Source organism: Nerophis lumbriciformis, linkage group LG11, assembly GCF_033978685.3.
Source record: "Nerophis lumbriciformis linkage group LG11, RoL_Nlum_v2.1, whole genome shotgun sequence".
Taxonomy (NCBI): Eukaryota; Metazoa; Chordata; class Actinopteri; order Syngnathiformes; family Syngnathidae; genus Nerophis; species Nerophis lumbriciformis.
The window spans coordinates 6,184,556-6,208,746 of record NC_084558.2 but is presented as its reverse complement, the minus strand read 5'-3'; the positions used below and the strand labels follow the sequence as shown (position 1 = coordinate 6,208,746).

The following is a 24,191-nucleotide window of genomic DNA, read 5'->3' as shown; positions in this document are numbered from 1 at the left end:
GGTCTTCAACTTTTGGATAATGTGATAAAAGTGCGACGTTCAAGCCTTGAAATACACGGCGCATGCTTACGAAATATTTACGTCACGTGATTCGCATCCACCCGGAAGACTTGTATTTTTAACAGAGGCGATCAGAAACGTTGACATTTTTAAACACTGAATTCAACAATGGGCTTCTCGAATAAGGAGATACATCGCTTGATATTAGTCTTCACTATGTGCATTTGTCTTTTCGGTAAGCAATTGATCGATGTACATGATCTAGACAGCCACATTAATGCAACATGTATTTTGCGCAGTAAACAACGGACTGGCGGGTAAAATGAAGATAGTTGAAGCGCCAAACACATTTGGGTGCGTCACGTTAAAAGCTGCAAAAGTGTTGTTTTTTTCTTCCTATCCTGACATTTGTTTCTCTCTTTAAGGATTAACAACAATATTTTGGCTCAGGGAAACAGAATGCAGGCGAGAGTGCTGCCATCCCCGGTGTCTGGTACGTTAAATGTCATTTACTAAGTCAATAATGTATTCTGTTTGTGTCCTGGCTCCATTTGTGTTGTTGCTAATCATCTTGTCGCTGATAGGACCTGCACACCTTCATCGTTTGGCTGGGAAGTGTTTCAGTCTTACTGAGTCAACGTAAGTATTGTACAAAACCCAAAACCAGTGAAGTTGGCACGTTGTGTAAATGGTAAATAAAAACAGAATACAATGATTTGCAAATCCTTTTCAACTTATATTCAATTGAATAGACTGCAAAGACAAGATATTTAATGTTCAAACTGACTTTGAAAATAATCATTAACTTAGAATTTATTGGCAGCAACACCTTGCAAAAAAGTTGGCTCAGGGGCATTTTTACCACTGTGTTACATGGCCTTTCCTTTTAATAACACTCAGTAAACATTTGGGAACTGAGGAGACCAATTTTTGAAGCTTTTCAGGTGGAATTCTTTCCCATTCTTGCTTGATGTACAGCTTAAGTTGTTCAACAGTCCGGGGTCTCCGTTGTCGTATTTTATGCTTCAATGCGTGGCGCAGTGGAAGAGTGGCCGTGCGTGACCCGAGGGTCCCTGGTTCAATCCCCACCTAGTACCAACCTCGTCATGTCCGTTGTGTCCTGAGCAAGACACTTCACCCTTGCTCCTGATGGGTGCTGGTTAGCGCCTTGCATGGCAGCTCCCTCCATCAGTGTGTGTGAATGTATGTGTGAATGGGTAAATGTGGAAGTAGTGTCAAAGCGCTTTGAGTACCTTGAAGGTAGAAAAGCGCTATACAAGTACAACCCATTTATCATTTATCATTTAATAATGCGCCACACATTTTCAATGTAAGACAGGTCTGGACTACAGGCAGGCCAGTCTAGTACCCGCATTCTTTTACTATGAAGCCACGCTGTTGTAACACAAGCAGAATGTGGCTTGGCATTGTCTTGCTGAAATAAACAGGGGCGTCCTTTGGTTGGATGTAGAGATGTCCAATAATATCGGCCTGCCGATAAATGCGTTAAAATGTAATATCGTAAATTATCGGTATCATTTTTTTTATTATCGTTCGTTATTCTGGTTCCTACATTATATATCAATATATATCAATACAGTCTGCAAGGGATACAGTCCGTAAGCACACATGATTGTGTGTGCTGCTGGTCCACTAATAGTACTAACCTTTAACAGTTAATTTTACTCATTTACATTAATTACTAGTTTCTATGTAACTGTTTTTATATTGTTTTACTTTCTTTTTTATTCAATAAAATGTTTTTAATTTATTTATCTTATTTTATTAAAAAAATTTAAAAGTACCTTTTCTTTACCATACCTGGTTGTCCAAATTAAGCATAATAATGTGTTAATTCCACGACTGTATATATCGGTTGATATCGGTATCGGTAATTAAAGAGTTGGACAATATCGGAATATCGGATATCGGCAAAAAGCCATTATCGGACATCCTTAGTTGGATGGCAACATATGTTGCTCCAAAACCTGTATATGTAAGTTATCCATGTCTTGGGCACTAATACACCCCCATACCATCACAGATGCTGGCTTTTGAACTTTGCGCCTATAACAATCCGGATGGTTCTTTTCCTCTTTGGTCTGGAGGACCCAACGTCCACAGTTTCCAAAAACAATTTGAAATGTGGACTCGTCAGACCACAGAACACTTTCCCACTTTGCATCAGTCCATCTTAGATGAGCTCAGGCCCAGCGAAGCCGGCGGCGTTTCTGAGTGTTGTTGATAAATGGCTTTCGCTTTGTATAGTAGTTTTAACTTGCACTTACAGACGTAGCGACAATCTATAGTTACTGACAGTGGTTTTCTGAAGTGTTCCTGAGCCCATGTGGTGATATCCTTTACACACTGATGTCGCTTGTTGATGCAGTACAGCCTGAGGGTTCGAAGGTCACGGGCTTAGCTGCTTACGTGCAGTGATTTCTCCAGATTCTCTGAACCTTTTGATAATATTACAGACCAAAGATGGTGAAATCCCTAAATTCCTTGCAATAGCTTGTTGAGAAATGTTGTTCTTAAACTGTTCGACAATTTTCTCACGCATTTGTTCACAAAGTGGTGACCCTCGCCCCGTCCTTGTTTGTGAATGACTGAGCATTTCATGAAAGCTGCTTTTATACCCAATCATGGCACCCACCTGTTCCCAGTTAGCCTGTTCACTTGTGGGATGTTCCAAATAAGTGTTTGATGAGCATTCCTCAACTTTCTCAGTCTTTTTTGCCAGCTTTTTTTAAACATGTTGCAGGCATCAAATTCCAAATATGCTAATATTTGCAAAAAATAAAGTTTACCAGTTCGAACATCAAGTATCTTGTCTTTGCAGTCTATTCAATTGAATATAAGTTGAAAAGGATTTACAAATCATTGTATTCTGTTTTTATTTACCATTTACACAAAGTGCCAATTTGACTGGTTTTGAGTTTTGTATATCATGGTTATTTTCTTGCAGATACAAATGTGTAAAAATGTGCATTGTACTCATCATGGTGAAATTTATTAGAGATAAAACTGTGCACCCACAAATCATGGTAACATTACAATATAAAACTGTATCTACACATCATGGTATATTTGAGATAAAATGTACATATTGCATTTGTGTTGTTTCAGGTATAGATATGAGTTATGCCCATTTCACAACATCACCCAACATGAACAATCATTCAGATGGAATGCCTACAGTGGGATCCTGGGGTGAGATGCCTACAGTAACAAGTGCAGATGTTTGCCAGCGACTCATATTCTAATTGTGGGTTCTTAACAGGATTTGGCAGGAGTGGGAAATAGCAAACAACACATTTAAGGGCATGTGGATGAGAGACGGAGACACTTGTGGCACCAGAAACAGAGAGGCAAAGGTGAGCAAAGCGTACAACACACTTATAAATCAAAGTTTTTTATTTATTTTTTCTGCAGGTGATTCTTGTGTGCAGCACCCAAAGCAAGCTTGCTCAGGTCTCGGAGCCCAGCACATGCGTGTACTCACTAATGTTTGAGACGCCACTTGTTTGCCATCCACATTCTCTTTTAGGTAAGCTAAGGCAGTGGTTCTCAAACTTTTTTTGTCATCCCCTACTTTGGACAAGGGGGAGTTTTCAAGCCCCACCTGCCCCCATCACCCCAACAGAGCGCTAATGCCAAGCTTTAACATTTTCAAATTTATTGAACATCAAGTTGTATACATTCAAAATTCAATAACATAAAATAACATCAAGTTCAATAATAAATAAAATAACTGTGCAGCTGTGGTATAACTTGCATCAAGTTCAATAATAAATAAAATAACTTCCATCAAGTTCAATAATAAATAAAACAAAAGTGTTATAACTTGCATCAAGTTCAATAATAAATCAAAAAAAGTGTTATAACTTGCATCACGTTTAATAATAAATCAAAAAAAGTGTTATAACTTGCATCAAGTTCAATAATAAATCAAATAAAAGTGTTATAACTTGCATCAAGTTCAATAATAAATCAAAAAAAGTGTTATAACTTGCATCAAGTTCAATAATAAATAAAAAAAACTGTTATAACTTGCATCAAGTTCAATAATAAATCAAAAAAAGTGTTATAACTTGCATCACGTTTAATAATAAATCAAAAAGTGTTATAACTTGCATCAAGTTCAATAATAAATCAAAAAAGTGTTATAACTTGCATCAAGTTCAATAATAAATCAAATAAAAGTGTTATAACTTGCATCAAGTTCAATAATAAATCAAAAAAAGTGTTATAACTTGCATCACGTTCAATAATAAATCAAAAAAAGTGTTATAACTTGCATCAAGTTCAATAATAAATCAAATAACTTGCATCAAGTTCAATAATAAATCAAAAAAAGTGTTATAACTTGCATCAAGTTCAATAATAAATAAAACAAAAGTGTTATAACTTGCATCAAGTACAATAATAAATTTGAAAAAGTGTTATAACTTGCATCAAGTTCAATAATATATCAAATAACTTGCATCAAGTTCAATAATAAATAAAATAAAAGTGCCACTTTGCAATCTTTGCAAAAAAAAAGGAGGAACTATGCATTTGGCAAGACAGGGCAAGTGACAGCACTTTTCCCCGGGAGAGCCACCTTGCTTCACTGTGAAACAGCACGGCTGTATGATCAGCTCCCATTTCCTCACACAGTGCAGAGAACAGTCACACTTTCAGTGGTCGTGTTTTGATCAAATTGACCGCGCTCACATCTGTTAAAACCTCATTGAGTTCGGGGCTGAGCTGCCTTGACGCGAGTGCTTCCCGGTGAATGACACAGTGTGTGCCCGTCAGATTTTTGTTTCTCTGCAGGCGCTGGCTCTGGCTCGACGACCTTTGAAGTGCGAGTCACAAATGTATATATTTGTGTAATTGTGGTCCACACATTAGCCTGCTACCCATCCGCGCAAAAGTTTGTTCCGCTTAGCCCCGCCCCCATTAGTTACTGTTGCTATGTCTGTCAAACTTTCGCTTCTACCGAGAAATTTAAAGCCTACAGTAAAAATAAGTACCGGTAATTTCCATTTATTTATATAGCGGATTTCATAGACAGAATCACAAAGTGATTTACAGTGTGTATAGAAAATGAAAGCATAGTAAAAAAAAAAATAATCTAAGAATATAATAATAAAAAAAAAAATTTAAAGTGAAATTTCCTCCCGTTCCTCGCGCCCCACCTGTCATGTCTCTATTCCCCACCAGTGGGGCGCGCCCCACACTTTGAGAAACGCTGAGCTAAGGTGTCATGGTTGAAGACATACTTGCAACATTAGAGGCCTGATTTACGAAAGGTTTGCGTGTACCAAAACACGTGCAAACCTGATAGTACACGCAAAGCTGATCTACTAAACATGTGCAAAGTGGAGAATGTCTGTCGAGTGTGAAGAATAAGGCGTGCAATCCATTCGGCGCCTCTTTATTTATATACAACATATATGCTGATCATTAAAACACTCCAAAATACTGGGAGAAGAAGCAAATTTGATTATTTCACTATTTTGCACTTTATTTAGCACGTGTGGGAAGGAGGTGCAAATTGACAGTTCCACACACAGCTGTAGGATTGGTGCTCGCGCTGCAAACAAACAATGGACAAATGAGAATCTGCTTTGTGTGTTCACATTTTGGGCGGTCAGACTTATTACACAAAACAGTGAACACTATTTTGTGTTTTGATTAGCACGTGCAAACTGACAGTTCCGCACACAGCTGCTGGATCGGTGCTCGCGCTGCAGACAAATGACAGACGAGAATTGCCCGTGTGTGTGTCGACATTTTGGACAGTCAGACATATTACACAGTCTATTCAGCAACATCATTTTATAATTTTATAGCTGCTCGAGGGGTTGATTAAAACTAATTCTAATTGTGTTTTGGTGTCTTATTTTTAATGTTCGTTTTTTCCCCACAGAATGTTTAAATATTTCATAAATCAAAAATATATTTAAGTATGCATTTTTTGCATCTTGAGCGGATATATAGACAGCCTCTTTCCAATAAGCGCACCTTCAGCCTCAAAGAAAAAAGTGGTTTTAATGTAAATGCACTGCAGGACTGCTTCTAAAATGCCCAATAAAAGTAGTACATGTTTTCTGCATGTTTGAAAGCATAGCAAAACCCCTCAGGTAGGAGCATAACAATGTGCAGTAAATGAGTCTCTGTTGATGTTCTATAAGGTACACACAGAATCCTCACTTAAGGCAGTCTGCACCACTTTTCAATTGCACACGCAGTGTTGGTAAGTTGCATGCAACGCATTCACAAGTAGTACACGCAATTTTAGAGATTGCAGACGCTATTCAGCCCGTGGTATTTCAATCTTAGTAAATCAGGCTCTAAGTCTACTTTGTGTGCTATTTTCAAGTATACCCCACCCTGAGTGAGACGCTGCAAAAGCGATGGGATGACGCAGAGCAGGCTCGTTATGAAGGTCTTATCACTGAGCAAGTAAGTGTAAGCTTCTGTTATAAATTGCTCCTCTGTGTGTTGCAAATGTTTATTCTTTATAGGGATATGGAAATCTCCTGAGGGATATATTTGAAGATGCTGGGTTCCTGAAGAGTCACAAAGTGAAAGAAAAGTTACCCGAGGCTGCTGTTCAAGGGGAAACACACAGCTCTTTAGAGAAATGTAATGAGGTAGGCATAGTTATAAAAATGTAACTTCTAAATGAAATGCATTTTTTTGACATGTTGAATCTTATGTTCTTACATGCTAAGCAATATCTTTTACAGGACTTCCAAAAACAGCAAGAAGAGATTGAGAGACTGCGAGCCCTCCTCACTCATCACAATATTCCATTCCATTCACAAACAGGTAACGCAGAGCAGCTCATCCAAAAAGATCTGTGTAGACATCGGTGCCTAATATGTTGTTCTGTTACAGATGGAACAAAAGGGGCCGGGACCACAACTATGCTGCAACATTTACGAGGGGATGCCGGCTGAAAGTTTTTTTTCCTCTTGGGGGCATTGATAAAGAAAAGGGGACATGTTGGAATCAACATTAATATCCCAAATCTGGGATACATTATGTTAAAAATAGTCTTTAATTTATTTAGAAAATGTTTTGATAAAAAACCTTGTAATTTAATTAAAAAGACACCTACGACTCAATTTATTTCCTTTGGAATGTTGAAAAGCCCTGAAATGGGCCAAAAACACACCTATACTTCATTACATTGAATATGTATTATTGACAGTGAAATTATTAGCATAACTAAAATAAACTAAAAAAAGGCCAAGCTTCTGAGAAAATCAGGACAATCTCATCAGTCTTTAGTGAAAACTCAAGCAAGCATCTGGATAACGTCTCGAGCTCTTTGCGCCCTCTTCTGGACATCTGGATCCTCTTGTCCTGATTCTTCCACCAAGACTAAGGCCTTCTGGACTGTGGTCTCTCTTGCTCCACCGCGCAGGCCTTCTATATACTCCAACATCACAGAAAACTTTTCATCTGGAACCTGCAAACAAATATTTTGAAGCAGACGACATTATAAATATTTTTACTAATGTCTCTCATTTGCCCATTCACCTGTTAGGGAGAGTTTTCAGGGTTCAATTGTAATTGCTCCATAATAGTGAAACAAATGTTTTCCCTCAGGATCCAACTATCTCTCAGAAGTAGAATTCTATGATCAGTAGCAATAAATGGTGAGTAGGAAGGCGTGAGGTTAAGCGAAAAAGCACTTCCTGCTGCATGGCTGCTAGGTAAGGTTTTTCCTGTCACACGCGCTCAAGAAATGTATCGAAAAAATTAACTGTGAAAAGGTGCTTGGATGCATTAATTTCAAAATCAAACCACTGTTGTGAAATAAATATAAAGCCAACAATGAAATGAAAGCCTAACATGTTGGCAACTAATGATTAGGTGACACAAATGCAAATTTGGAAAAATCAAGGCAATTAATTTCAATAGTTAAAATGTTATTTTTTTTCATATATGATTTACCTATCTTGCCGATTGTATTGTACCATATGTCCCGGCAAGAAATCTGCGTTCAAAGAACTCCGGCTTATTAGTGATTCCCAGAGCCCAAAAAAAAGTCTGCGGGCTGTAGAGCGTTTTCTATTCGGGCTCCAGTACTATGGAATGCCCTCCCGGTAACAGTTAGAGATGCTACCTCAGTAGAAACATTTAAGTCCCATCTCAAAACTCATTTGTATACTCTAGCCTTTGAATAGCCCCCCTTTTTTTAGACCAGTTGATCTGCAGTCTCTTTTCTTTTCTCCTCTGCTCCCCCCTATCCCTTGTGGAAGGGGAGACACACAGATCCGGTGGCCATGGATGGGGTGCTGGCTGTCCGGGGTCGGGACCCGAGGTGGACCGCTCGCCTGTATATCGGTTGGGAACATCTCTGCGCTGCTGACCCGTCTCCGCTCGGGATGGTTTCCTGCTGACCCCACTGTGGACTGGACTCTTACTGTTATGCTGGATCCACTATGGACTGGACTCTCACAATATTATGTTAGACCCACTCGACATCCATTGCATTCGGTCTCCCTAGAGCGGGGGGGGGGTTACCCACATATGCGGTCCTCTCCAAGGTTTCTCATAGTCATTCACATCGACGTCCCACTGGGGTGAGTTTTTCCTTGCCCTTATGTGGGCTATACCGAGGATGTCGTTGTGGCTTGTGCAGCCCTTTGAGACACTTGTGATTTAGGGTTATATAAATAAACATTGATTGATTGATCTAAGATTTAAGTGAAGTGGTACTGAACTTTGAACACATACAGTCAGAGGTGGGTAGTAACGCGCTACATTTACTCCGTTACATCTACTTGAGTAACTTTTGGGATAAATTGTACTTCTAAGAGTAGTTTTAATGCAACATAGTTTTACTTTTACTTGAGTATATTTATAGAGAAGAAACGCTACTTTTACTCCGCTACTTTTTTCTACATTCTACTCGCTACTAATTTTTATCGATCTGTTCATGCACGCTTTGTTTGTTTTGGTCTGTCAGACAGACCTTCATAGTGCCTGCGTTTCAACAAATACAGTCACTGGTGACGTTCACTACGTTCCACCAATCAGATGCAGTCACTGGTGACGTTGGACCAATCAAACAGAGCCAGGCGGTCACATGACCTGACTTAAACAAGTTGAAAAACTTATTCGGGTGTTACCATTTAGTGGTCAATTGTACGGAATGTATACTGTACTGTGCAATCTACTAATAAAAGATTCAATCAATCAATCAAAAGTGTGAAGGAAAAAAGACCCTTTTTTATTTCAATCGTACATCCTGTCAAAAGCCTAAAGACTGACTGCACAGTTCCTGTCTTCACAATAAAAGTGCCGCTCCATCGCGCCTGCGCTTTCAAAACAAGAGTCTCCGAAAGCCAGCGCAAACAAGCTAGCAAGCTACGGAGTTTGCCGCCAATGTATTTCTTGTAAAGTGTATAAAAACGAATATGGAAGCTGGACAAATAAGGTGCCAAAAACCAACCACTTTCATGTGGTATTAGACAGAAAGGAGGAACTTTTTTTCTCCTCCATTTGAAAACGTGGACGCTATCAGCACTACTGTCTGATTACAATCAATGCAAGTCATCAGAATCAGGTAATACACCAACTTATATTCTTGTCTTCATGAAAGAAAGGAATCTATATGTGTTAAACATGCATGTATATTCATTAAAACACCTTTAACATGTAAACAAAAACGGCAAAATAAATAAATAAAAATTATATACTGTATATATATATATATATGTGTGTGTATATATATGTACCGGTATATGTATATGTATATATATATGTATATACATATGATATGTGTGTGTATGTTACTCATCAGTTACTCAGTACTTGAGTAGTTTTTTCACAACATACTTTTTACTTTTACTCAAGTAAATATTTGGGTGACTACTCCTTACTTTTACTTGAGTAATAAATCTCTAAAGTAACAGTACTCTTACTTGAGTACAATTTCTGGCTACTCTACCCACCTCTGCATACAGTAGTATACATTGTTATGTTGGTAATGTAAAGGGTAGTAAAAACATCACACCAAACAAGGGCAAGGAAACAAACAACACAAGGCAAAACATGTTGATAAGACTAATAGCAATGATGTATAAATCCACAAATACATTAAAATATTAAGAAAAAAAGATAATAAAAATATTTTTTTCTAATTATATTGTATGTTTGTGTTTCCATCTGCACTGTATATGTACCATAAATGCTCCTATTGAAGCAAGGGCTTTATATTTATATGATCATCTACTAATAAGTATATTTCACAACCAAGTTTGGAACAAAATGGCTAAGCCAGCATTAATCCAGTTCATGAGTTCATTGTAAACAACAGTATGGCTAGGAATTTAACGATACGAACATTTCATATCACCGTTATCTTGACCAAAATTATTACAGTTATCATTACCCCTGTATTGTCGAATGTACTCAAAAGTATTTGAACACAAATCTTTTGACAAAGTTATATTTTAAATCACTAAAATTAATAGACGCGCTGTTAGAAAACCCACTATTTTGCATGTTGGTTTGTACTGTAGCACTTTAAGATGTATTTAAATGAAAAGTGCGTAACAAAACCATTTATAATTTCCTGCGGACATTGTGGTGTCCTACTTTGTTCAGCGGCCCTTGAACCGTAAAAACACCTCCATCATTCTAAAGCACATGCAGAGCTAGATACAATCTGACTGATGGGATGTTTATTTCTTCATGTTTAGATGACAAATGAATCATAATCTTCACGCAGGTTAAAAAAAAGAAAAAAAAAGGTGGGTGCAAACAAGCATCTTTTTGTGACTTTCTCGCGATCTCCGGATCTAAGTTGGATGTCAAAGTTGACCAACTTCTGGGTTTATGGTCACAACTTTCTACTATAAAAGTGAGTAGTATGTCAGTAGCTGTATAAGCCAGTTACCTCCCTGTGATAATGGCGCCGCTAAAAGTAGTTCCTCAGCAGTAGCGCTTTTTATAACAATATCGCTAATACTTGGTTATTATTCAGGTCACAAGATGCATTGTTGGCAGTTTTTGAATGTTTTTTAGAGCTGCATTTGTTAGCCAACTCGTACGTGCCGTATATTACAAATTCATTAAAAAAAAAGATGTGTTCTTGTCTCACATAAGGATTGAAAGATATAGGCAAAATTCCCCTTTCAGTGTTTTTTTAAGTGATTGAAGTTACGCATGTTGCTCTTAGCACCCACCCTGCAGAAAGTAAGTGAGGCAAAAGTGCTTGAGTCGTGAATGACGACGGGCTCATTACTAATAAGGTGGACTTTTCCGGGACGCCTTTTTTTTTCGGTTGTGTGAAAATCACTTTTGAATGTCATTGAAATCCATGAAAAAGATAATTTTTTAAATTTTAAAAAGCTGTATCAATTTAGGCCTGATGCAGCTGAGATAGGCTCCAGCACTCTCCGCAGCCCTGAACGGGACAAGCGGTAGAAAATGGATGGATGCCTGTTGCGTAAACGCGTGTTGTCATGGTGATATATGTGCGTCCACTTCCGCTGTGGTCGCACTCACGATGTGCAGTTTGATTTTTGATATTTAATACATAGTGGCATTATGAAGCCTGTACCCTCATCATTGAAGCAATCAAAATAGATTTGATAGCTTACTGGAAGTTCATTTCATCATTTCATTATGTGTGGCATTCACTGCATCCAAACTTTAAGTGCAATATAAAGTTTTACCTTCTTGGGGCGCTGGACTTATTGCAGCCCCAGAGGCGGGTAAGAACAAAAGTACTTAAGTCGACGGGAGAATACACATAGGCCAGATTTGAAAGGGAACGGCCACATTTAAGGGTTGCTCCACCCAAAGTGTACTTCCTGGATGTACATAGTTGCGCACTGACACTTAAGTCGAGGGAGAGAATGCTGCACAGCCAGAATCAGCGCAGTTATGCAATTTTTTTAAATCAAGCACAAAGAAAATAGTGCCCACAGAGACCACACACCTAGTAAAGAAGACAGAGGGCCCCATTTACTGAAGGTTTGCATGGACTAAAACAAGTGCAAACTTGACAGCACACGCAAAGCTGATCTACGAAACGTGTGCAAAGTGGATTGCAATTCATTTTGCGTCTGTGTCTTCATTAATATTCTAAATATATGCTGATCATCAAAATGTCCACAAAACTGGAAACATTTGCAAATATACCTATTCAGCACACGCAATGTAATTATCAACACATTACCATTTTGCAAGCACTATACTGCGCTTTATTAAGCACGTGTGGGAAGGACGTGCAGACTGACAGTTCCACACACGGCTTCAGAATCAGTGCTCACGCTCCACAGACAGACAGACGAGAATCCTCTGTCCTACGTATGTGTGTCAACATTTTGGACGGTCAGAAATTAAAACTATTAGACATATCAGAAATGAAAAATATTAGACACACAGTATCTATTCAGCAACATTATTTTATAATTTTTATAGCTGCTTAAGGATTTGAGAATCCTTAAATCCTTATTAAAACAAATTAAACTAATGCTGTTTTGGTGTCATTTAATATTGTTTTAATGACATTTGTTTTTTTCCACATATATTAAAATATTTCTCATATGAAACAGTGTGACGTGAAGTGAATCATTTATACGTAGTGCTTTTTTCTCTCGTGAGCGCTTTACATATTGAAACCCATTATCTACATCTTTAAAAGGGGGACTGCACTTTTTTTGGAATGTTGCCTATCGTTCACAAACATTATGAGAGACAAGAATACATGTCTTTTTTTTTTTTTTTAAAGATAAAAAAATGCTTGGAAGATGCGGCTAATGGGAGTCACCGTTGTAGCCTTCAAAACCCTCCATCAACGTTTTATATACACACTGCAGGTCTATATAATGTAGGAACAGACATGTTCATAACAATATGTAATATGTTCAATATTTACCGTATTTTGATCACTTTAATCATTTCCGGGACTGATTTCTTCCGCGCATTGATTTCTGTTTCCGTAGCAATGCACGCCCGACTTCCAGTGTGTTCCTACTTCCGGATACAAAACCTGTGTGTTCTAATCATGGCAGACTTGGTAACAAACAACAAAGACGACTATTTTTCGACGAATGAGGATTAACAACCTTATTTTTTTTAAGCTGAATAAACGAAGGTTTCACTGCTGCTTCTCAAAGCGAGCATGAAAAAGAGGGTGAAACGTTGGAGCAGACGGAAACAGAGAGTGAGGTGAAATCTGCTCGAAGCTGCAAATGTGGAATTTGGAGACAAGCTTTATTGACATAAATGGTGCGCTTAACCCAAATAAACCAGAAAAAATGTCCCCGACCAGCTGGACCAAAGAGACAACTGTCCATCGAGTGAGCCACACTTTATATTGATCATGATAAACGCAGCACATCATGCGTGCATCATGACAGATAACATACACTGTATAGGTAGCTGTGTACAAAGAAAATATGAAATGTGGGCTTTTACAGATAATGTAATATAATTGTTCATGTTTTTTAATCAGTACAGTTCCTCAGTGTTCACTCTTACAATAACAATGTTGCTATAGTTTGGTTATTATACAGGTTACGGAACGTTAATGAAACATTGGGGACCGTTTTTGAATGCATTTTTAAAGTTATTTAGAGGCAGCATTGCTTGCTCCCATTAGCTGCATTGCTAGCTACCTAGAATGAGCCGATTTTTTACATGTTAGAAAGCAACAAAAAAAAAAACTTTTGTCTTCTTGGATGTTATAATGATTGTGAACGACAGGCAAAATTCCAAAAAAAAGTGCATTTCCCCTTAAAGCTACATTTAGACCAGTGTGGGTGGCACTGGGATCAGGTGGGTAAAGTGTCTTGTCCAAGGACACAACGGCGGTGACATGGGATGGCGAAACCTGCAACCCTGAAATTGCTGGCACGGCCGCTCTACAAACGAGCCATGCCGCTCTGCACTTCAAGTACCGGCATGCAGTTTTTGCGTCTTGTAAGTAGGAGTGGAGCTTCTACAGTAAAAAAAAAAAGTGGTTTCAATGTAAATGCACTGTAGGTCTGCTGCTAAAATGTGCATAAAACGTAGTACATGTCTCCTGCTTGTTTGAAAACATAGCAAAATGCCACACGTAGAAGCTTGATCAAATGAAAGTGGAGTGTCTCCATGGTGATGCCTGATATAGTACATGCAAACTCCTCATTTAAAGTAAGGCGGTCTACACCATTTTGCACACGCAGTCTTAGTAAATCGCACGCAACACGCACACTAATAGTACATGCTATTTCATAGATTGCACACACTGTTTAGTGCGTGGTATTTGGATCTAAGTAACTCAGGCCCTTGATGGCGTTAATGGGAGCAGTTCACTTTAAGAATTGTTATAAATGTGTTATTAAATAAGTTAAATAAACTAGCGCGTGACAATTTCAACCTAAGGGGATGTCGTTACCTGTTCAGAGTCAAACATGTGCTGGAGTAACCACGTCTGTCGGATTTTCTGGAACTTCCACCCTTCACGATTTTCAGCCCAGCTACAAAGACAGCAATGGATCAAATGTGTAGTTTAGTGCGTAGGCCACAATAAAAACATGTTTTGGTACATTTAAATCCCTCAGTAATGGGTTCTAGCACTTATGCATGTCAAGTGAAGATGTAGTCGCTGTGTAGCAAAGGAGGATGTCATTCAGTGGAGACCAACTCAGTCACTTACCAGGTGAGGTAATCTAAGGCTATCTTGGAAGCCTTGGAAGGCCGAGCAATGATTATAGGTTTAGGTAGAATAATCCCCTGTTCTCTCAGATGTGCCTTTTCCTCCTTTTTCCTGATCTTTTTCATCTTCCTCTCCAGAACTCGCCTCTCCTCTGGGCTCAAGTCCTCTTCCTCACCTGGATCATTTGGTGGAGATGGAACCTACCACAGAAAAGCCAACCAAAAGGCAGAATTTACATAACAGTGATAATTATTTTTATTAGTAATGTCAAATGACATTTTTAAGATTAACTATTACTTTTTTGAATTTGGATTAGTCATGATTAATCACACTTTTGAATTTGGATTAATAACATTTTTCCATTTGGATAGATCATTAATAATAACAGGTTATTACTGCCTAGCATGATTTAAATTCTTTTTTTTCTTTTCTTTTTTAAAAAGGTGCCAATATTTGGACACAAATACAATTTTATAATCAGAATCAAAATGTGTTACTTTAATGCATGTAATTTATTTGGGTGGCGACCCAATAATTATACATTCATACTGACCTTTTAGGCTCACTAGGAGTGACTGATCCAATATCGATATCACATACAGTATTGATCCAATATCAGCAGAAAAAACAAGTATCTGATTATTATTGGCTTGTATCTAAACTTTTTTAATATTAGTTTTACTACAAGCAGTCCTGCACCGTGTTTTCTTGTACAAAGCTGGACAGCTAGCTTACATCTTTATGTGCTTTAATAAGCACACAAAGTTTTTTTTTAATTTTATTTTAGTCAAGTCATTTACAAAAGGTAAACATGCTAGGCTATAGGAGCTAGCAGCTATGCAACAGCTAAGCACACAATAAATGGTAATGATCTGTAATTGACTTTACCATACCTGAAACGATACCCAAAACTGTTTACATTATACATCACATTCACACATTATTGATGGTGGCAGCTGCCATACAAAGCGCTAACCATGACCCATCAGGAGCAAAATGGGTGAAGTGTTTTGCCCAAACACACAACAGCTGTGACTAGGATGGTGAAAGCTGGATTCAAACTTGTAACCCTCAAGTTACAAGTTTGTAACACGCAAATACGGTGTTAGCTTTCATTGCTATGCTGATGACACCCAACTCTACATGCCCCTAAAGCTGACCAACATGCCGGATTGTAGTCAGCTGGAGGCGTGTCTTAATGAAATTAAACAATGGATGTCCGCTAACTTCTTGCAACTCAACGCCAAGAAAACGGAAATGCTGATTATCGGTCCTGCTAAACACCGACATTTATTTAATAATACCACCTTAACATTTGACAACCAAACAATTACACAAGGCGAATCAGTAAAGAATCTGGGTATTATCTTCGACCCAACTCTCTCGTTTGAATCACACATTAAGAGTGTTACTAAAACGGCCTTCTTTCATCTCCGTAATATCGCTAAAATTCGTTCTATTTTATCCACTAGCGACGCTGAGATCATTATTCATGCGTTCGCTACGTCTCGTCTCGACTACTGTAACGTATTATTTTCGGGTCTCCCTATGTCTAGCATTAAAAAATTACAGTTGGTACAAAATGCGGCTGCTAGACTTTTGACAAGAACAAGAAAGTTTGATCATATTACGCCTATACTGGCTCACCTGCACTGGCTTCCTGTGCACTTAAGAAGTGACTTTAAGGTTTTACTACTTACGTATAAAATACTACACGGTCTAGCTCCGTCCTATCTTGTCGATTGCATTGTACCATATGCCCCGGCAAGAAATCTGCGTTCAAAGAACTCCGGCTTATTAGTGATTCCCAGAGCCCAAAAAAAGTCTGCGGGCTATAGAGCGTTTTCTATTCGGGCTCCAGTACTATGGAATGCCCTCCCGGTAACAATTAGAGATGCTACCTCAGTAGAAGCATTTAAGTCCCATCTTAAAACTCATTTGTATACTCTAGCCTTTAAATAGCCCCCCTGTTAGACCAGTTGATCTGCCGTTTCTTTTCTTTTCTCCTCTGCTCCCCTTTTCCTTGAGGGGGGGGGGGGCACAGGTCCGGTGGCCATGGATGAAGTGCTGGCTGTCCAGAGTCGGGACCCGGGGTGGACCGCTCGCCTGTGCATCGGCTGGGAACATCTCTACGCTGCTGACCCGTCTCCGCTCGGGATGGTGTCCTGCTGGCCCCACTATGGACTGGACTCTTACTATTATGTTGGATCCACTATGGACTGGACTCTCACAATATTATGTCAGACCCACTCGACATCCATTGCTTTCGGTCTCCCCTAGAGGGGGGGGGGGGGGTTACCCACATATGCGGTCCTCTCCAAGGTTTCTCATAGTCATTCACATCGACGTCCCACTGGGGTGAGTTTTTCCTTGCCCGTATGTGGGCTTTGTACCGAGGATGTCGTTGTGGCTTGTGCAGCCCTTTGAGACACTTGTGATTTAGGGCTATATAAATAAAGATTGATTGATTGATTGAAGTTGCTGGCACGGCCGCGCTACCATCTGAGCTACGCTGCCCCCCCACTGAGCACACAAGCTAGACATACGTAATAATAATTGAATAATATTGCAGTCTAAAACACCCCCTTTGTCAAAATAAACAAGTATCAAATAATTATAGTTGCTTATTACTTGCACATAAAGTCTCCAAGGCAGAAGCATAGTAAAAAATATCCAGCAACAAACATGTCCGCATAATTTAACTTAATGTGTCATGAGCTTAATTTAATTTATTTTTGTAATCACTAAGTGTCGCCAAACACAGTTATCACTCCACTTCCGATCGGATCAAATTAATATCCATATCGTATTGGAAGTAAAAAAAAAAAAAAAATTGTTAGCATTCGGAATCACTGATGGCGTGTTCGCAATGCTAAGAAGTTGGCTAAGATAGTTGTCATCTATCATTGTTATTGGCACTGGTTTTTGAAAGGGCGTGGCTCGGTTGGTAGAGCGGCCGTGCCAGCAACTTGAGGGATACAAGTTCCGCCATCCTAGTCACGTCCGTTGTGTCCTTGGGCAAGACACTTCACCCTTGCTCCTTGTGGGTCGTGGTTAGGGCCTAGCATGGCAGCTCCCGCCATCAGTGTGTGAATGGGTGAACGTGGAAATAGTGTCTAAGCGCTGAGTACCTTGAAGGTAGAAAAGCGCTATACAAGTATAACCCATTTACCGTTTAATATACGAACATTTGGGCTATTTGTGTTTCACGCTTATAACTGCTGTTTTTGGCCCACAGGCAGTTGGCACATTTTCACTTTGGCCCCGTGAGGCAAAATGTTGAAATATATTGCGTGATTAATCTGCGTGTAAACATGATTAATGTGATAATTTTTTGTTAATAATAACATGAGTTAACTCCTTATCTCTTACAGCCCTACTTTTTATATTATCCGTAAACTCATTGTCTTCCCTGACAGACAATATTGTGGTAAATTAGCATCCTGTTCCTGAACAGACTGCAAAAATAACGTGCACGTTTAAGTAGCAGCAAAGCGTAAAGGGCACTTCCTGTTTCATTGCAGTTGAGGCTGTTTCCGGTAGTTTGCATTATTCGGCTATGGCTGCATTAGAGCACACTTTTGCACTATTCAAGTATAGCACAGTTGAGTCATAATTTGCAAATTCTTGTGAAAAATTCCAGCTCGACTATAAATACACACACCCATCCACAGTGCAGCAATATTATGTGCATGGCATTCATTTAAACTTTCTCAAAAAAGTTAATGTGATCCTCATGGGAGCCTTAACAAGGGAGCCACTATGTGCTCTGATTTAACGGTCCTCGGTCTGCAAGGTGAAGGGTGGAAAAAAAGAGGGGCGGAAAGTGTTCTGATCACGTGGCCAAAGTCATTCTGAACGTATGCTGCCCACAAAAATAAAAAACCCTTTTTGAGCAGTCTTATGCTGCGAGCGAGCGCTCATCTTTTTGTCATCTTCTTGGCTTTTATTCAGCCAGCAGCAGCCGTCCAGCTGGGAGATACAAACAGGAGACCATTGCGTGAAGACAACAAAAAATGGTAAGTGGAAACATGTGCTTCAGTGCTGAGACAGCAGTTATTTTACAGAAGATGAAGCAAAAGTGCCTTTAAAACTACAAACGTGTACATAGAAGTTACATGTATAGATCTATCCTACACTGTAGAGCTGTGGTAGATTACATACAGTGAATACAGACACTCAACTTTTGTTTTTGGAACACCATTTCTCCAGAAATTGGTGTAATAGATTTTCTATCATGCAAACAAATGTGTCTCAAATTTGGTTGACAAATTGTAAAACAAAGCTGCACCTGGGTTTTTGCATTTCGCAGGATACAACTGTGACAAAAGTTTGCCGCAGTTTTCGTGAACCGCCTCTATTATTATACGGACAAACATTGTGTGTAACAAAGTAGTGTCATTTTGTGGAATCAAGTGCCCAAACTAAGAATTCTAAGAGTGAGGCATTGAATCTCTACTAGGGCTGGATGATATGGTCCAAAAATGATCCTGATTAAATATTTTTATATCATCCGATATCGAATAATAATTGTTTTCCCCAAAATAAAGCAATTGTCCTGTGCAGGATTATAGGGAGTACCGCATCCCTACTTTATAGTACTGCAGTATCTTGTAACAATAATTTCCCCCATGTTTGATTGAGCTAATATATGCCAACAGCTGACAACTGTCATTTTGTTCACATCTATGATTGTGTTTACTAGAGGTGCAACATAAAGGTAATCCACGCTACGGTCCGTACTTGGTTTAAGGGCCACGGGTTTGCTTCTTTTTCGGTACGTTTTGTAGGGGTAAAAAGAACACATTTTTTTCCCTTTTAAAGTCATTGTTTTTTTTTTAGTTTGTCATCACAAACATTCTGCAGTAAACAAAGTATCATTGATGTACTGAATACTATAAGACTTTTATTTCAAGATAACATTTACTAAACAACACTTTCAAAGAGTAATTTATTATTTGTATTCTTGAATTACTTTTATACACCAGTGCTTCTCACCAGTGCTTTGGCAAACAAGCGGTGACCCAGATTGCGGAGCTTTTAAAACTCAAATTCTGTATCTAATATTACATTAATACAATAAAGTGCAGTATTTGGACGTGCAGGATTATACCAAGCATCATTGCTTCCCTACTGTTTACTACTGCGGTAACTTCTAACAGACTATTCCCCCATGTTTGATAAAGGAAATATGCTAACAGTTGATCACCGTGTTCGAACTCAAATTAATCGCAATCAACGATCACAATCATATAAACGCCCAGCCCCAATCTCTACTTCTATTAAGTACGACTGCAAAATAAGCCATAATTGGGTCAAAAAAAGTTGCGAATACCAATACTTTGATAAAGAAAGTGATTCATTAGATTTTCATATTTTTAATGGGGAAAAATGCTACCATTCCCTCTCAGCCTATAAAACTATAAATATTCTCTATAAAATATGTTTTATTAATATTTGTGGGTCTCTGGAACGGATCAATTAATTTGCATAATTTTGTATGGGGAAAATTTGCTTTGATTTTACAACAATTCGGTCTTTGTTGGACCTTTTGGAAGGGATTAATAACTCAATCGAGGTACTGCTGTAGTTTTAATGTAACTGGAATTTGAGATATTATGAAAATATAGAATAACACTAGGAGACTCACCTAACATATACAATTATGTGACTTTTATAAAAACAGATGGTCAAATGTTATTAAAGTAAATTATGTTAAGCTTCAGGTTAGAAATAACATTTTCAATTAGTTAAGAATCAATTAAGGATTCCACTGCTGTCAAAATGAATGAGAGTAATCCATCATCATTATTAATTTGTTATTAATTTAATTGCAAAAATAATGTCTTGTTTTTATGTGCTTGCTGCAACAATAAAAGTATATTCTATTCAATATTGATTTGTAGGGGTGCTGAACAAAAATCTAGATTTGTGTTGACGATTCCAAATATGAATATATATAAATTTTTTTTAATGAAATGTTTTTCTGCGAGTACTCACTGCGCTATACAGTACATCCTACAACAGCAGCCAAGAGGAGCTTTTGTAACCTGTTTTGAAAAGATTGTAATATAATTGTAATACTAAGATGAATTGGGAGAATTGATTTGAATCGAGAGTCGTGTTCAATCGAATTGTCACCTCAAGAATCGCAATCAAATTGTGAGTTGTTGTAAGGTTCACATCCCTCTTAATTTGTAGGTATGTGAATCTTACAACAACTCACAAATCAATTTGATTCCGGTTCTTTGAGAGATGATTCCTCTTGGCAGCTGACGTGTGACGTCTACACAGAGTGAGTAAGCACGTAGAGGGTCTAATTTTTTTTTTTTTTAAAGTATTACAAAAAAAAGAATTATAAAATGTTTTTTTCCTTCAAATCAATACTTGAAAATTATTAATAAATTTAGAATCGAGTAAATAAGAAAGAAACATGATTTGGATGAGCAATTGTTTCAGCACCCCTATTACCTAGATAAAAAATGTTGACACAATTAACCCATGTGCACTGATATTAAAAACTGATTTAAAAAATCTAAGTGTATATTCATCTTACATTGGGGTGAATATGGTATTTAAGTCTGTATTTATGTCTTACTGGCCATATTTTCTTATACTTTTTTTCAGACAAATGTGAACACCACACCATGGCTGTTGGACAGCAAAGCCCTCGATGTCAACGCGTTCACAGAGTCGCCAACATCTGTGATGGAGCTGATTGCGGCCAACAACATCATCTCCACAGCCAACCACGTGTACGCTTTATTTGCTGCTGTGGGTTTTGTCTCAGGCTGCTTCCTGCTCTACAGCTTCGCTCACACCCGAGCGCAGCGGCATCTGGCCTGGTTTGACTGCCTGCTGTGGGTCTTCTGCGGCCTCCAGCTGCTGCTGGTGCTGCTCTCGCTCTACAACGTGGTGCACAGACCTCACAGCCTGCAGACCAGCGTTTTGGGCTGTGCCGCGCTCTCCTTCACCGTCAACACCACCTATCTCTGCGGCCTGTTCGTCTTGGCGCTGATGGCTTACGTCCTAGCCCTCGACCCACCGTCCAACACACTGCTGAGGAGGCCCGGCGTCTGCGTGGCCGTAGTGGTCTTCACCTCTACTTTGATCTCCGTGCTGCTGGCTGCCATCCGAGGACCCGGTGACGGACTTCACCAGAACACAGACTGCTTTATGGATCCGCTCCATGCTGGAATTTATGCCGTCGCTAAGTTGTGCCTAGCTTTTCTCATTCCTTACGTTCTCAAACTGGGACTTGTGGTATGTGGCTGTGTGCGACAAAGCAAATCAAACAGACGATTTCTCTCCGGCTCCGAAGAAGGCCCGGTGTTCCTGGCGGTGACTGCGGTGTCGCTACTCTGCCATCTGTTCTACATGGTGGTGCTTGTGCAAGGAGCACAGCTCCAAGAGGGTAAGCTGAGCCATCGGCAGCGAGCGTTTGTGAGCGTGGCTGAACTGGTCTTCTTCTCTGCAAGCGGCGGCAGCCTGATACTTGTGCCGCTCATGCACAGGCCGAGCCGGGAAAGGATAGGCGGACTGCTCAGGCGGCTGAGTGACTGCTGCACGCGTTCTGTGCACACTCAGGCGAACAGAAACATCATCACGGCCCACGTTGAGATCAGGGACACCCTGCAGGACATCGAGTCGTAAAGCGTTCTTCTGAAGAAGAATCTCAGAGAGGTTCAGATACCAAACGGATGGTCAGGACATGGCCTGGGTCACTATTATTAACTCTATCCAAATATTCGGAACTCCTGTTTTAATGCCAGCGTTGTACTGCCTGGAAGATTTTCTGTAGCTCAACTTACCACGTGTTTGTCTTAAACTAGTATAAACTAACACAACAGCCCCTCTGCTGGTTTTAGTCAAGAAGTGCGCTCCATTTTGCCGCAATTGTTTCTTTACGCGAATCAACAATTCATTCCAGACAATAATCTGAAGTCTAATCCATTTACCGTTAGTTTACATGTACATTTTGGCATGTACAGGTAAAAGCCAGTAAATTAGAATATTTTGAAAAACTTGATTTATTTCAGTAATTGCATTCAAAAGGTGTAACTTGTACATTATATTTATTCATTGCACACAGACTGATGCATTCAAATGTTTATTTCATTTAATTTTGATGATTTGAAGTGGCAACAAATGAAAATCCAAAATTCCGTGTGTCACAAAATTAGAATATTACTTAAGGCTAATACAAAAAAGGGATTTTTAGAAATGTTGGCCAACTGAAAAGTATGAAAATGAAAAATATGAGCATGTATATTACTCAATACTTGGTTGGAGCTCCTTTTGCCTCAATTACTGCGTTAATGCGGCGTGGCATGGAGTCGATGAGTTTCTGGCACTGCTCAGGTGTTATGAGAGCCCAGGTTGCTCTGATAGTGGCCTTCAACTCTTCTGCGTTTTTGGGTCTGGCATTCTGCATCTTCCTTTTCACAATACCCCACAGATTTTCTATGGGGCTAAGGTCAGGGGAGTTGGCGGGCCAATTTAGAACAGAAATACCATGGTCCGTAAACCAGGCACGGGTAGATTTTGCGCTGTGTGCAGGCGCCAAGTCCTGTTGGAACTTGAAATCTCCATCTCCATAGAGCAGGTCAGCAGCAGGAAGCATGAAGTGCTCTAAAACTTGCTGGTAGACGGCTGCGTTGACCCTGGATCTCAGGAAACAGAGTGGACCGACACCAGCAGATGACATGGCACCCCAAACCATCACTGATGGTGGAAACTTTACACTAGACTTCAGGCAACGTGGATCCTGTGCCTCTCCTGTCTTCCTCCAGACTCTGGGACCTCGATTTCCAAAGGAAATGCAAAATTTGCATGGTTGGGTGATGGTTTGGGGTGCCATGTCATCTGCTGGTGTCGGTCCACTCTGTTTCCTGAGATCCAGGGTCAACGCAGCAGTCTACCAGCAAGTTTTAGAGCACTTCATGCTTCCTGCTGCTGACCTGCTCTATGGAGATGGAGATTTCAAGTTCCAACAGGACTTGGCGCCTGCACACAGCGCAAAATCTACCCGTGCCTGGTTTACGGACCATGGTATTTCTGTTCTAAATTGGCCCGCCAACTCCCCTGACCTTAGCCCCATAGAAAATCTGTGGGGTATTGTGAAAAGGAAGATGCAGAATGCCAGACCCAAAAACGCAGAAGAGTTGAAGGCCACTATCAGAGCAACCTGGGCTCTCATAACACCTGAGCAGTGCCAGAAACTCATCGACTCCATGCCACGCCGCATTAACGCAGTAATTGAGGCAAAAGGAGCTCCAACCAAGTATTGAGTATTGTACATGCTCATATTTTTCATTTTCATACTTTTCAGTTGGCCAACATTTCTAAAAATCCCTTTTTTGTATTAGCCTTAAGTAATATTCTAATTTTGTGACACACGAAATTTTGGATTTTCATTTGTTGCCACTTCAAATCATCAAAATTAAATGAAATAAACATTTGAATGCATCAGTCTGTGTGCAATGAATAAATATAATGTACTAGTTACACCTTTTGAATGCAATTA

At 39.3% G+C, this 24,191-nt stretch overlaps 3 protein-coding genes across 5 annotated transcripts in view; 2 read left to right on the top strand and 1 right to left on the bottom strand.

Moving 5' to 3' along the window:
- Positions 1-37: 37 nt before the first annotated feature.
- Positions 38-7,038, top strand: gnptg (N-acetylglucosamine-1-phosphate transferase subunit gamma). 2 transcript variants are annotated; one of them, XM_061967591.2, is made up of 11 exons: positions 63-235; positions 300-354; positions 426-493; positions 585-639; positions 3,130-3,213; positions 3,284-3,377; positions 3,436-3,550; positions 6,374-6,456; positions 6,519-6,647; positions 6,744-6,825; positions 6,895-7,038. In XM_061967591.2, exons 1-11 carry the CDS (start codon positions 169-171, stop codon positions 6,954-6,956), a joined length of 894 nt encoding a protein of 297 aa, XP_061823575.1. In that variant the 5' UTR covers positions 63-168; the 3' UTR covers positions 6,957-7,038. The 2 variants fall into 2 exon arrangements, with proteins under 2 accessions (XP_061823574.1, XP_061823575.1); XM_061967590.2 differs by having other exon boundaries at positions 38-235; positions 6,744-6,956.
- Positions 7,034-24,191, bottom strand: part of chlsn (cholesin) — a 28,074-nt gene continuing 10,916 nt past the window's right edge. For both annotated transcript variants that reach the window (XM_061967593.1, XM_061967594.1), the window contains exons 4-6: positions 14,666-14,865; positions 14,405-14,486; positions 7,034-7,471 (exon numbers count right to left, since the gene is read on the bottom strand). In XM_061967593.1, the coding sequence (XP_061823577.1) occupies positions 7,298-7,471; positions 14,405-14,486; positions 14,666-14,865 (456 nt within the window). In that variant the 3' untranslated portion in view covers positions 7,034-7,297. The remainder of the gene's footprint in view (positions 7,472-14,404; positions 14,487-14,665; positions 14,866-24,191) is intronic.
- On the top strand, positions 18,304-22,662 carry LOC133610876 (uncharacterized). Its single transcript, XM_061967588.1, has 2 exons — positions 18,304-18,684; positions 21,293-22,662. The coding sequence occupies exons 1-2, from the start codon at positions 18,682-18,684 to the stop codon at positions 22,316-22,318; spliced, it is 1,029 nt and encodes a 342-aa protein (XP_061823572.1). The 5' UTR covers positions 18,304-18,681; the 3' UTR covers positions 22,319-22,662.

Coding starts and splice junctions, on each gene's coding strand:
- gnptg (XM_061967590.2), top strand. CDS start 169: ATGGGCTTCTCGAATAAGGAGATACATCGCTTGATATTAGTCTTCACT. Junction 640..3,129: donor TTCAGTCTTACTGAGTCAAC/GTAAGTATTGTA, acceptor GTGTTGTTTCAG/GTATAGATATGAGTTATGCC. Junction 3,214..3,283: donor GCCTACAGTGGGATCCTGGG/GTGAGATGCCTA, acceptor GGTTCTTAACAG/GATTTGGCAGGAGTGGGAAA.